This window comes from Pipistrellus hanaki (genome assembly GCF_964339955.1).
Source record: "Pipistrellus hanaki genome assembly, chromosome: 2".
In the NCBI taxonomy this organism is placed as follows: Eukaryota; Metazoa; Chordata; class Mammalia; order Chiroptera; family Vespertilionidae; genus Pipistrellus; species Pipistrellus hanaki.
Window position 1 is genome coordinate 759,139 of NC_140504.1, and position 10,726 is coordinate 769,864.

The window sequence follows — 10,726 nt, forward strand, 5'->3', positions numbered from 1 at the left end:
CTTCGGGGTGTCACGCCGGGCTCCGGAGCCCCGGGGGTGCGGCGTGCGGACCGCACCGGCCCCGGGACCCCCGTCCGCCCGCCGGCGCCGCTTCCCGGGGCGCGAGGCGCACCCCGCTTCCCGCCGGGATCAGAGTCCAGCGGCCGCTCAGCAGCCCCGGAGCCAGGGCCGCGGCCGCTCCCGCCCCGCCTCCGTCCCCCGTCCCCCGTCCCCCTCCGCCGCGCGGGGCCGCCGGGGCCGGCGGGCGAGGCGCCGCGCGCACCGGGACGCGGCCGAGGTCGCCGCCGGCCGTGGGGGAGGGGAGGCCCGCCGCCGCGGCTCCCGGGCCGCAGCCCTTCGCGCGGGCCCGGCGCCGGAGGCGGAAGCGCCCCGCCGGCCCCGCCGCGGCCCCGGCGCGGAGAGGGCGCCGCCCGGCTCACCTCCTGGTTGAAGGCGTTGACGGCGTCCATGTTCGCGCTGCGGCGGCGGCCGGGCCGCGGTCACATAGACCTCGCGCGGGGCGGAGGGGCCGGCCCGGCGGGCGGGGGCGGAGCGGCGGGCGGGCCGGGCAGGAAGCGGGGCGGCGGGCCTCAGCGCCGTTCGCGGGCGGAGGGGCGGGCGGCGGCGGCGGCGCTGGGCCCCAACATGTCCGTCCGGCGGCGGCTGCGCTCGGCGTCTCGCTGGTCGGCCCGCGCCCCACGCTCTGGCCGCACGGCCTGGCCGGCGAGCGGGGCCTCCTCAGCCTCGGCGGCGGGATGGCGGCAGCGGCCCGAGTCCACGCCGCGCGGAGCACCCTGGGACGGCTCGGGCCTCCCGGCGCTTCCGGTGCCGCGCAGGCCCCGCCCTCGCGCGCAGGCCCCGCCCTCAACGCGCAGGCCCCGCCCCCGGGCGCGCCGCGTCGCGGGCGCGTGACGCCGACCCTCGCGCTTTCCCGCCCGCGGGGCGAGGGACACCGACCGAGGTTTCTCCGCGGAGGAGCGCGGAGCCGGGCGCGGCGGCCGGTCCCTGCGGCGGCGCCGGTCCTGCTCACGCCGGTCGCGCGGGCGCCGAGCCCGGTACAAAGGGCGCGGCCGCCCCCCAGCCCGCGGGCCGTGCGTCCGGGGCTCCCGCTGCTCCGCCTGCGGCCCGGGGCTGCCGCCGTCCTGGCTCCTCCGGGCGGGCGAGGCGAGGCGCCCCGGGGACCGGCCTGGCGCCCCGGGCACCGCCGGGCAGGGGCTGCCGAACCACCTGCTTCTTTTTCCGGGGGAAGACCCTGCCCTGCGCCCTGCCCCTCAGGGCCTGCCGCCTCCCGGGCACCGCCGGGCTGGGCCCGTGGAAATAAGACACTTTCCTGCCTGCACAGCCAGGGAGCGGAGCTGGCGGGCAGAGTGAGCCGATGGTGGCTGGGGCGTGGGGGTGTCCGGGCGGAGGCCCGGGCACCGGAGGCGGGCGCTCATCCCACTGGAGGCCCAGGAGGGCTCCCCGGAGGAAGCAGCGGCGTTTGGGGTCATTCCAACCTCCGATGATGAGTCCCGTGTCATCACCGTCCCCCCAGGGCGGTACCCCCAGGAGGACCCGCTGGCGCCGGGGCAGCAGGTGGGCCAGGTCCCGAAGAGTCTGCCCCTCCAAGGAGTTTGGATTTTGTCCCCAAAGTCGTGGGGAAACGTTGGAAGGACCTGAGAGGCGGGTCCTCAATGTGCTCTTTCCCAAGGAAGGCGTGGAGCGACCAGAGGGGTCGGAGAGACCAGCCCGGGGCCAGTGGTCGGCAAACCGCCACATGTGGCTCTTCCACAAAATAAAATACCTACCACGTGCGGGGCCCACACGTACAGTGCAACTGAAACTTGTGGCCCAGGCGCAGAAGTCGGTTTTCGGCCTGGGCGAGTCTATTTTGAAGAAGTGGTGTTAGAACACTCAAGGGGCCAAAGAGCCGCATGCGCTCTCGGTTGCGGTTTGCGGACCACTGCCTTAGGCCCACGGGGTGCTGAGAGCTCAGGGCTCTGGGGCGAACGAGAGACAGGTTAGGTATTTAAGAAGTGGGATGGGGGCCATGTCGCCCTGTTGGTTAGCATGGTCCTGCTACACCACGGTCGTGGGGTCCGTCCGAATCAGGGCACATACAAGGAGAATCAACCAGTGAGTGCATAAATAAGTGGAACTACAAAAAGGTGTTTCTCTCTCTAAAGCCATCAATACATAAAAGGTGGCCCCAGCTGGTTCCTCTCAGTGGATAGAGTGTCGGCCTGTGGACTCAAGGGTCCAGGGTTCCATTCCGGTCAAGGGCACACGCCTGGGTTGCAAGCTCACCCCCAGGAGGGGGCATGCAGGAGGCAGCTGATGGATGATTCTCATCATTGTTGTTTCTATCTCTCCCTTCCTCTCTGAAGTCAATAAAAATGTTTTTTAAAAGAGAAAAAAAAGAAAGATGGTCCAGGTTCTGCCTTGAAGGATGTGGGCGGTTGGTTTCTGTCATTTGGGGAACCTGGGGCAGAAGTACAGGGTTTGGTGAAGGCAGGGTAATAGTTAACATCTGACATGCTCGGTTATTTCATCTCCCTGCCGGGCTTCTGTACGGTGAGTGGCTGCTGGCACCACCCCTGTGCTCCGCGGAGGAAGCGGGGCCCATTCAGTGAACTGAGTGAATTAAATGACTTCCTTCTGGGGCTGTGCAGTTGGCGCTGCCCCTGGGGCAGATAAATGTCTCGGAGGCAGCTGGGAAAGGCAGGTGGAGCCCGGAGAGGGCTGTGAGGAGGCAGAGCTCTGGGGGCTGGCACACAGCTGCTGGAGGAGGGTTGGCACAGGGACGCAGTGGGGAGCACAGGTGCCAGGGTCAGGGCAGGAGAAAGGCGTGGAGGAGGAGTCAGCCCCGCCCAGGCTGCAGGAGGAGTTAGGAGGGTAAGGAGGGAGCGGTACCTGGGGCACCTCAGACTGGGCCTGCGAGGGCAGAAGGCCAACCCACGTGCTCCCGAGAGGGGAAGGAGGTGGCAAAGTGCCAGGGCGACGTGGAAGGCATCAGGGACAGCTGCAGGCCAGGGGAGGGGGGGTTTCTTTTAAGACGAGACCAACGATCTTTTTCACAAAAAGTACATTCTTTTTTTTTTTTTCTTTTTTTTTTTTTTTACTGAGGAAGGGAGAGGGATAGTTAGAAACATGAGAGAGAATCATCGATCAGCTGCCTCCTACACATCCCCTAATGGGGATGTGCCGGCAACCAAGGTACATGCCCTTGACCGGAATCGAACCTGGGACCCTTCAGTCCACAGGCCAACGCTCTATCCACTGAGCCAAACCGGGTAGGACCAAAATATGTTCTTATTGATTTCAGAGAAAGGAGAGGGAGAGAGAGAGATAGAAACAATGATTAGAGAGAATCATGGATCGGCTGCCTCCTGCACGCCCCACACTGGGGATGGAGCCCGCACCCTGGCATGTGCCCTGACCGGGTATCGAACCCTGACCTCCTGGTTCATAGGTCGACACTCGAGTCCCACCGGCCGGCAAACATACTCTTAATTATAGAAGGAACAAAGCAGACCACAAATATCCTTCCAAACCCCGCCCCCCCATCATCTACTTCATAGCATCACCATTTTACTGTAACCTCGCAGCCGAACCATCATGTCTTTCAAACCCGTTTTGCTTCGGTACGAGCTGTCATCTGTAGGACCACTGAGGCTGGGTTAGAAGACGCAGTTTGTAGTGCGCCACTCGCTTAGCTTCCAGATAACCCATTGTCTGCCAAACACTATCCAAGGTCCCGCTCCGTTTCCAGCCGACTGCCCGGCACAGCCCACGTCCTGTCATTCCCCAGACGGGTCTGGATGGCCTGGGCCAGGCTGTGTGCTCACGGACAGTCCCTTTCTGCTCGTCCCAGTAAGCAGGCCCGTTAGCATGGGTGATGTTCAGACATCACCTCCTTTCACTTAATCACTTGCCCTCACCTGCTCTGTGCCAGGCCCTGTGCCGACAAGCTGCCCCCTCTCCAGCCAGACCCCTCCACCTCACCCATGCTTCCTCGGCCCGGTGTCTCACTGCACTGCTATTGTCTGAGATCAAGTCTGCTCGACTCCAGCACGCTCTGTCCCACCATCCTCTGCCCTTCCAGTGAATGGGAGCACAGCCGAAACTGGTTTGATTCAGTGGATACAGCGTCGGCCTGCGGACTGAAGGGTCCCGGGTTCGATTCCGGTCAAGGGTATGTACCTTGGTTGCAGGCACATCCCCAGTAGGGGGTGTGCAAGAGGCAGCTGATCGATGATTCTCTTTCATCGATATTTCTAACTCTATTCCTCTCTCTTCCTCTCTGCGAAAAATCAATAAAATATAGAAAAAAGAAAAAAGGGGAAAAAAAAGAATGGGAGCACAGCCTTGCAGGTGTGGCTCCGTACAGTGGTCGGCAAACTCATTAGTCCACAGAGCCAAATACCAGCAGTAAAATGATTGACATTTCTTTTGAGAGCCACATATTTTAAACTTAAACTTCTTCTAATGCCACTTCTTCAAAATAGACTCGCCCAGGCCGTGGTGTTTTGTGGAAGAGCCACACTCAAGGGGCCAAAGAGCTGCCTGTGGCTTGAGAGCTGCAGTTTGCCAACCATGGGCTCAGTGGATAGAGCATCAGTGTCCAAACTGAAAGGTCCCAGGTTCGATTCCGGTCAAGGGCATGTACCTTGGTTACGGGCACATCCCCGGTGGGGGGGTGCAGGAAGCAGCTGATAGATGTTTCTCTCTCATCAATGTTTCTGACTCTCTATCCCTCTCCCTTCCTCTCTGTAAAAAATAAATAAATAAAATTTTTTAAATATTATAAATCCAAAGAGGATATTATAAGTCAATATAAAGAATAAAACTGCCGAAACCGGTTTGGCTCAGTGGTAGAGCATCGGTCTGAGGACTGAAAGGTCCCAGGTTCGATTCCAGTCAAGGGTATGTACATTGGTTGCGGGCACATCCCCAGTAGGGGGTGTGCAGGAGGCAGCTGGTCAATGTTTCTCTCTCATCGACGTTTCTAGCTCTCTATCCCTCTCTCTTCCTTTCTGTAAAAAAATCAATAAAACATATTAAAAACCCAAGTAAAAAAATCCAAAGCTTCATTTAAAAAAAAAAAAAAAAAGAATCAATAAAACACATTTTAAAAAATCAGTGCCTGTTCTTCGGATGGCACCTCACTCCCGGAGCCGCCGTGTGGTCCTCTGTGGAGTAGTCAGGTCGCGGGAAGGGAGCGCTGGGCTCCCCAGATGCTGACTCTCCGGGGAGACCATTAGGTTCTGAGCCTGAGAGACTTCTCGCAGCAGCTCTCCCGTCTTCAGACTAAAAATACTGCTCAGTCACACGAGAGATGTTTGCTGCTTCTATTTTAGGGGTTCAACTTTCTCTCCACGTTGTCTGTAGGTGGGTAAACCTCAGCAAGCTTTGGTTCCGCAATCAGCCTCCTGATTTGCATGGGGGGGGGGGGGGCTCAGTTTACTGCCGTGCAGCCTGGCACGGGCTTTGCTGGGAGACAGCGGGGTCCTGGGGGGTCCAGTGGGTGGGCCCCGCTGGGACGGAGCTGAGCCCCATCCGCAGCCCCATGACCTTGGCCGGGCTACTTCATCTCTGTGCTCTCGGGCTCCCCCTGCATGATGGGGCTTTTTCCCTAAGCACCGCCCCCTCCCCCCGAGACACACACACACACACACACACACACACACACACACACACACTACAGCTTCACAATAATTACCAACCGTGTTCAGCAGCAGTGAACACCTGCTGAAATGTCTGCATCGGAGCTCTGCCCCGACAGTCCACCCTGAGTGTTGGACAGTTAGCCTCCTTCTGCTCCAGTGCTTCCTGCCCCCCATTACCTGTCCACCCCCCCCTTTTTATAAAATAAATATTTACTGATTTCAGAGAAGGGAGAGAGAGAGAAACATCAATGGTGAGAGAGAATCATGGACCGGCTGCCTCCTGCACGCACCACACTGGGGATCCAGCCCACAACCCGGGCTTGTGCCCTGACCAGGAATTGAACCCTGACCTCCTGGTTCCTAGGTCGATGCTCAGCCACTGCATCACCTCAGCTGGGCCACCTGCCCCCCTTTCCACTCCACTGATGTGGGTGAGATGCCAGTGGGCCTTTCGCTGTGCAGGGCCTGGGCCTGAGATTGGCAGGTAGAGGTGGGAGCTGTGAGAGGTACATTTGGGAGCCGGCGGGCTTCGGAGGCAAAAAGTGTGAGTCAGCATGTGATAAACAGGAGCAAAGGGCTCTGATCGGTGTGGTTCAGTGGATAGAGTGTTGTCCTGCAGACTGAAGGGTCCCGGGTTTCATTCTGGTCAAAGGCACATGCCCGCGTTGTGGCCTCGACCCCCATTGTGGGTTGTGCCAGAGGCAGCCAATCCATGATACTCTCTCATCATTGATGTTTCTCTCTCTCCCCCTCTCTCTTCCTCTCTGAAATCAATAAAAATATAAATAAATAAATAAATAAATAATATCCTAATATATTGAGAGCCAGGGTCCGTAACGTCCAAAATGACCAAATGCCAGGCTGCACACGGAGCAGGCTTGGGTGGGCTGGGACTGGAGAGTGGGCTGAACTGCTGACCTCTCAGTCCCTCTCAGGCACCACAGCGAACCAGCACTGACTGCCACCACCAAGGTGGGTGCGATGCGATTGGTTGGGGGAGGGAGGATCGCCCCCTTCCCCCCCCCACCCCCCCGCCACATTGCCCCATGATCGCCCTGCAGAGGGAGGCCAGGCCACTGGCCAGGGGGCTCCATGATCACCCCAAAGAGGGAGGCCCAGGCTACCAGGCTGGCGGCAGTGGGCAGGGCCTCCCACTGCAGGGTAATCAATCAAGGGGCTCTCGGATTGCGAGAGGGTGCAGGCCACACTGAAGGACTCCCCCCGTCTACCCCCAGTGCACAAATTTCATGCTAGTAAGAAATAAATAATACGCCGAGACTGGTTTGGCTCAGTGGATAGAGCGTCGGCCTGCGGACTGAAGGGTCCCAGGTTCAATTCCGGTCAAGGGCATGTACCTTGGTTGCGGGCACATCCCCAGTAGGGAGTGTGCAAGAGGCAGCTGATCAGTGTCTCTCTCTCATCGATGTTTCTGACTCTCTATCCCTCTCTCTTCCTCTCTGTAAAAAGTCAATAAAATATATTAAAAGAAGAAGAAGAAGAAAGATGTCTTAAAAAAAAAAAAAAAAAGAAAGAAAAGAAAGAAGAGAAATAAGACATTGCAGACAGAATGGGAGTGCCCTTGCGTGCTCCCCGCCCCCGCAGCCTCTCCTGCCGTAAACTGGGCGAGTCTCCCCCGGCCCACCAGGCAGAGTGGTTGCACCTGAGGAGAGAGTGACATGGGGACTGTGACACGGAGTCACGTTAGCCGAGCTGCTAAAGTGATAGACACCATGAAGGCCGAATGGCTCGCCTGGGGACTGGGGCTCGAACTTCCCATCCTGCGTCCATGCCTGGCTGGAGGTCTCACCTCCAGGGAGATGGCTCATTCACTCAGAAGGACTCCGTACCCAGACCACCCACCCCCAAAGGACTCCGTCCACCTGCCACCCATGGTCCAGGCCCCTGGGCGTGGCCAGGCCTCCTGGAGCCCGTGTGCCTACAGCCTGGCACCCCCACCCGACGCCCGCCCGGCGGTGACGGCCCGGGCCGCCCGGGCTGGGACACGGGCTGGACGTTCCGGGCCGCGCTCTGTGCCGTAGGAACCTGCCGTTCCTCCTCCTCAGACGCTCCGGGCTTTGCCGGGCTGTGTCCCAGTTTGCAGATGCGGAGAGCACGAACAAGCCTGTCACGTACTTTAGCAAAGCCTGCAGACGCTGAGCTGGTTCGACGGATCTTTCGGCATATGTGCACCTCAAACGTCTCCCAGAAATAAAACAGAGCATTACTGTATGTGCTGGTGAAACAGATTCTACGCTATGTTCATTTTAAAGCACTTTCCCACTCCATACGGTATCTCTGAGCACTAACCACACACACACACACACACACACACACACACACACAGATCTCGTCTATCGCCCTGTCAAATTCTACCCTGTGGATATATCGCATTTTATTTGTCCATTTCTTTTTTAAAAAAAAATACATTTTATTGATTTTTTTTTTTTTTTACCGAGATAAAGGGAGAGGGATAGAGAGTTGGAAACATCGATGAGAGAGAAACATTGATCAGCTGCCTCCTGCACACCTCCTACTGGGGATGTACCCGCAACCAAGGTACATGCCCTTGATCGGAATTGAACCCGGGACCCTTCAGTCTGCAGGCCGACGCTCTATCCACTGAGCCACACCGGTCAGGGCTATTTCTTTCTTTTAAAATATATTTTTATTGATTTCAGAGTGGACGGGAGAAGGGAGAGAGACAGAAACATCAGTGATGAGATAGAATCATGGATCAGCTGCCTCCTCATTGAGGATTGAGCCCACACCCTGGGCCTGTGCCCTGACCGACCGGGAATCGAATCTGCAACCTTTCAGTTGGCAGGCCTCTGCTCTATCCACTGAGCAACACCAGCTGGGCTCTATCGTGTTTTTTGTCTGTTTCTGCACTGAGGGCTCCATGTGGAGGTGGTGCTGGGTGTGGTTGATAGGCAGGCGCGGCCGCAGGGGCCTGGGGAGCAGGTCACGCCCCCACTTTTCCGGTGGCTTCCCTGCTCCCAGAGACCCCAGCCCCCAGTCAGAACGCCCACGGCACCGCCCTGCGTGCACACCTGGATTGTGCGGATTGCCCGCTAACACACTCCATTCACAGCCAGGGGGCGCGGGGTTCGGTTCCTCCCTGCGCCTGGAGCCTTCTCCAGCGGCAGCTGACCGCATGCAGCCCTCTGGGCTGGAGGGACAGTCCCCGTCTCATCTGGGGCCAGATGTGGTGGCGATGGAGAGGAGATGAGGCGGGCCCTCCCCCCCTCCCTCCTCCTGGGGCCCTGCCGGAGGCCAGGGAAGCCGGAGGCCTGGGGAAAGGGCTGCGGAGACACAGGAGGCCCAGCCGGTTAATGGAGTGGGTGCAGGGTTCCTGCCCCACCCCGCCCCCAGCCCCTCCCTAAGGTGGGAGCCACCGGGGACAGCACCCCTGGCTGCACAGGCGCCAAGCCTCTGCCAGGAGTGAGCTGCTCCGTCTCCCACATAACAATCCTGGGGGACCTGGTGGAGGGGGAGGAGGAGGAGGTTTAAGATGCGAGGGCCCTTGCCTGGGCCAGAATCTTCCACCAGAGCCAGGGGAACACGTCAGAATCCCCAGCCTTAAAGCCTGGCCCGGAGGTGCTAATGGCAGGGGTGGGGGGATGGTGATGGTCGCGGCTGATATCACCAGTCTAAGGTCAGGACGAGGACGGATGGGGCAGCTGCCAGCCTGGGGGTGTAGCCAGCAGCCAGCGGGAGGAGGAAGATGGATGGCACAGGTCGCACTCGAGGGTGTTTCTCTATTGATTTTTAGAGAGAGTGGAAGGGAGGGGGAAGGGAAACATCGACTGGTTGCCTCCTGCATGTCCCTGGACCACGGCTGGGGATCGAACCTGCAACCCAGAGACGGGCCCTTGATCGGGAATCAAACCCACGGCCCTCGGTCCCAGCCTGCTGCTCTAACCATTGAGCCCACCCGGGGCACTGTTTGCCGTAGATGAAGTGCTTCGCCTGACAGCTGACGCAGCCGCCTCTCCCTCCTCCCTCTCAGTGTTTTCTCTCCCGTGACCCTCCCCTCCCGCTGAGGCCCTTGGCGTCTGAGGTGAGTGGTTGTGAGAGCGCCTGGAGGGCTTTCTCCCTCCCCTCCCCCTGCACACGCCTGCCACACGCCTGATCCTGTCTGTCACTGTCCTGCACACGCCTGCCACACGCCTGACCCTGTATGTCACTGTCCCATTATCGAGACTTCTGGGGTCCCCGCAGCCAGCCAGTGAAGGCGATGCTGGAGCCCCCCCACCCTCACGCCCCCCCAACCCCACCCTTCCCAATCTTCACACCCCCCCTCCCCCACCGCCACGCCCCGCCTGGGGTGCTGTGTCCTCGGCGGCGGTGTCCTCCGTCCGGCACACTCTCCACGGGTTTCCGCATGTTCGTGTTGTTAAGGACCAACTCGCACCCTGGCGGGCATCTGCCTCCTGTTTTAACTTTTATTTTTTTTAATTTTATTTATTTATTTATTTATTAAATATATTTTATTGATTTTGTAGAGAGGAAGGGAGAGAGACAGAGAGTTAGAAACATCGATCAGCTGCCTCCTGCACACCCCCTACTGGGGATATGCCCGCAACCAGGGTACATGCCCCCAACCGGAATCGAACCCGGGACCTTTCAGTCCCCAAGCCGACGCTCTATCCATTGAGCCAAACGGGTCCCGGCTTAACTTTTAACTTACTGATGTCAGCGAGGGAGAGAGGAATCGGTGTGCTGTCCACTCGCTCACGCCCTCCCTGGGTGCCTCTCCCTGTGCCCTGACCGGAGCTCAAACCTGCAGCCTTGGTGCACCCGTCCAGGCTCCAACCACTGGGCCACCCCGGCCAGGGCTGACCAAGCCTTCCACCGTCCGCAGCTGCACCGGGCTGGTGCATAAAAACCTGCTGACCAGCAGAGGGCTCTGCTGCCCGGAGCAAACACTAGCTGCTCTGACCCAGAGGACACGGAGTCGTGGCCGACGCCTCCGGTGCAGCCTGAGAGGCAGTCACACTGGTGGCCACGCCGCCTGCTTGGCTGTGTCCTGGGTTGTGGACGGGAACGCACGGGGTGCGGCTGCTCCACGGCCAGGCGCACGTGAAAACACTGTGGTT

General features: G+C 59.5%; 1 protein-coding gene across 2 annotated transcripts in view; it reads right to left on the bottom strand.

Moving 5' to 3' along the window:
* Positions 1 to 790, bottom strand: part of SCAF4 (SR-related CTD associated factor 4) — a 62,019-nt gene extending 61,229 nt beyond the window's left edge. For both annotated transcript variants that reach the window (XM_084873532.1, XM_084873531.1), the window contains exon 1: positions 420 to 790. In XM_084873532.1, coding sequence (XP_084729658.1) covers positions 420 to 449 — 30 coding nt within the window. In that variant the 5' untranslated portion in view covers positions 450 to 790. The remainder of the gene's footprint in view (positions 1 to 419) is intronic.
* Positions 791 to 10,726: the final 9,936 nt, after the last annotated feature.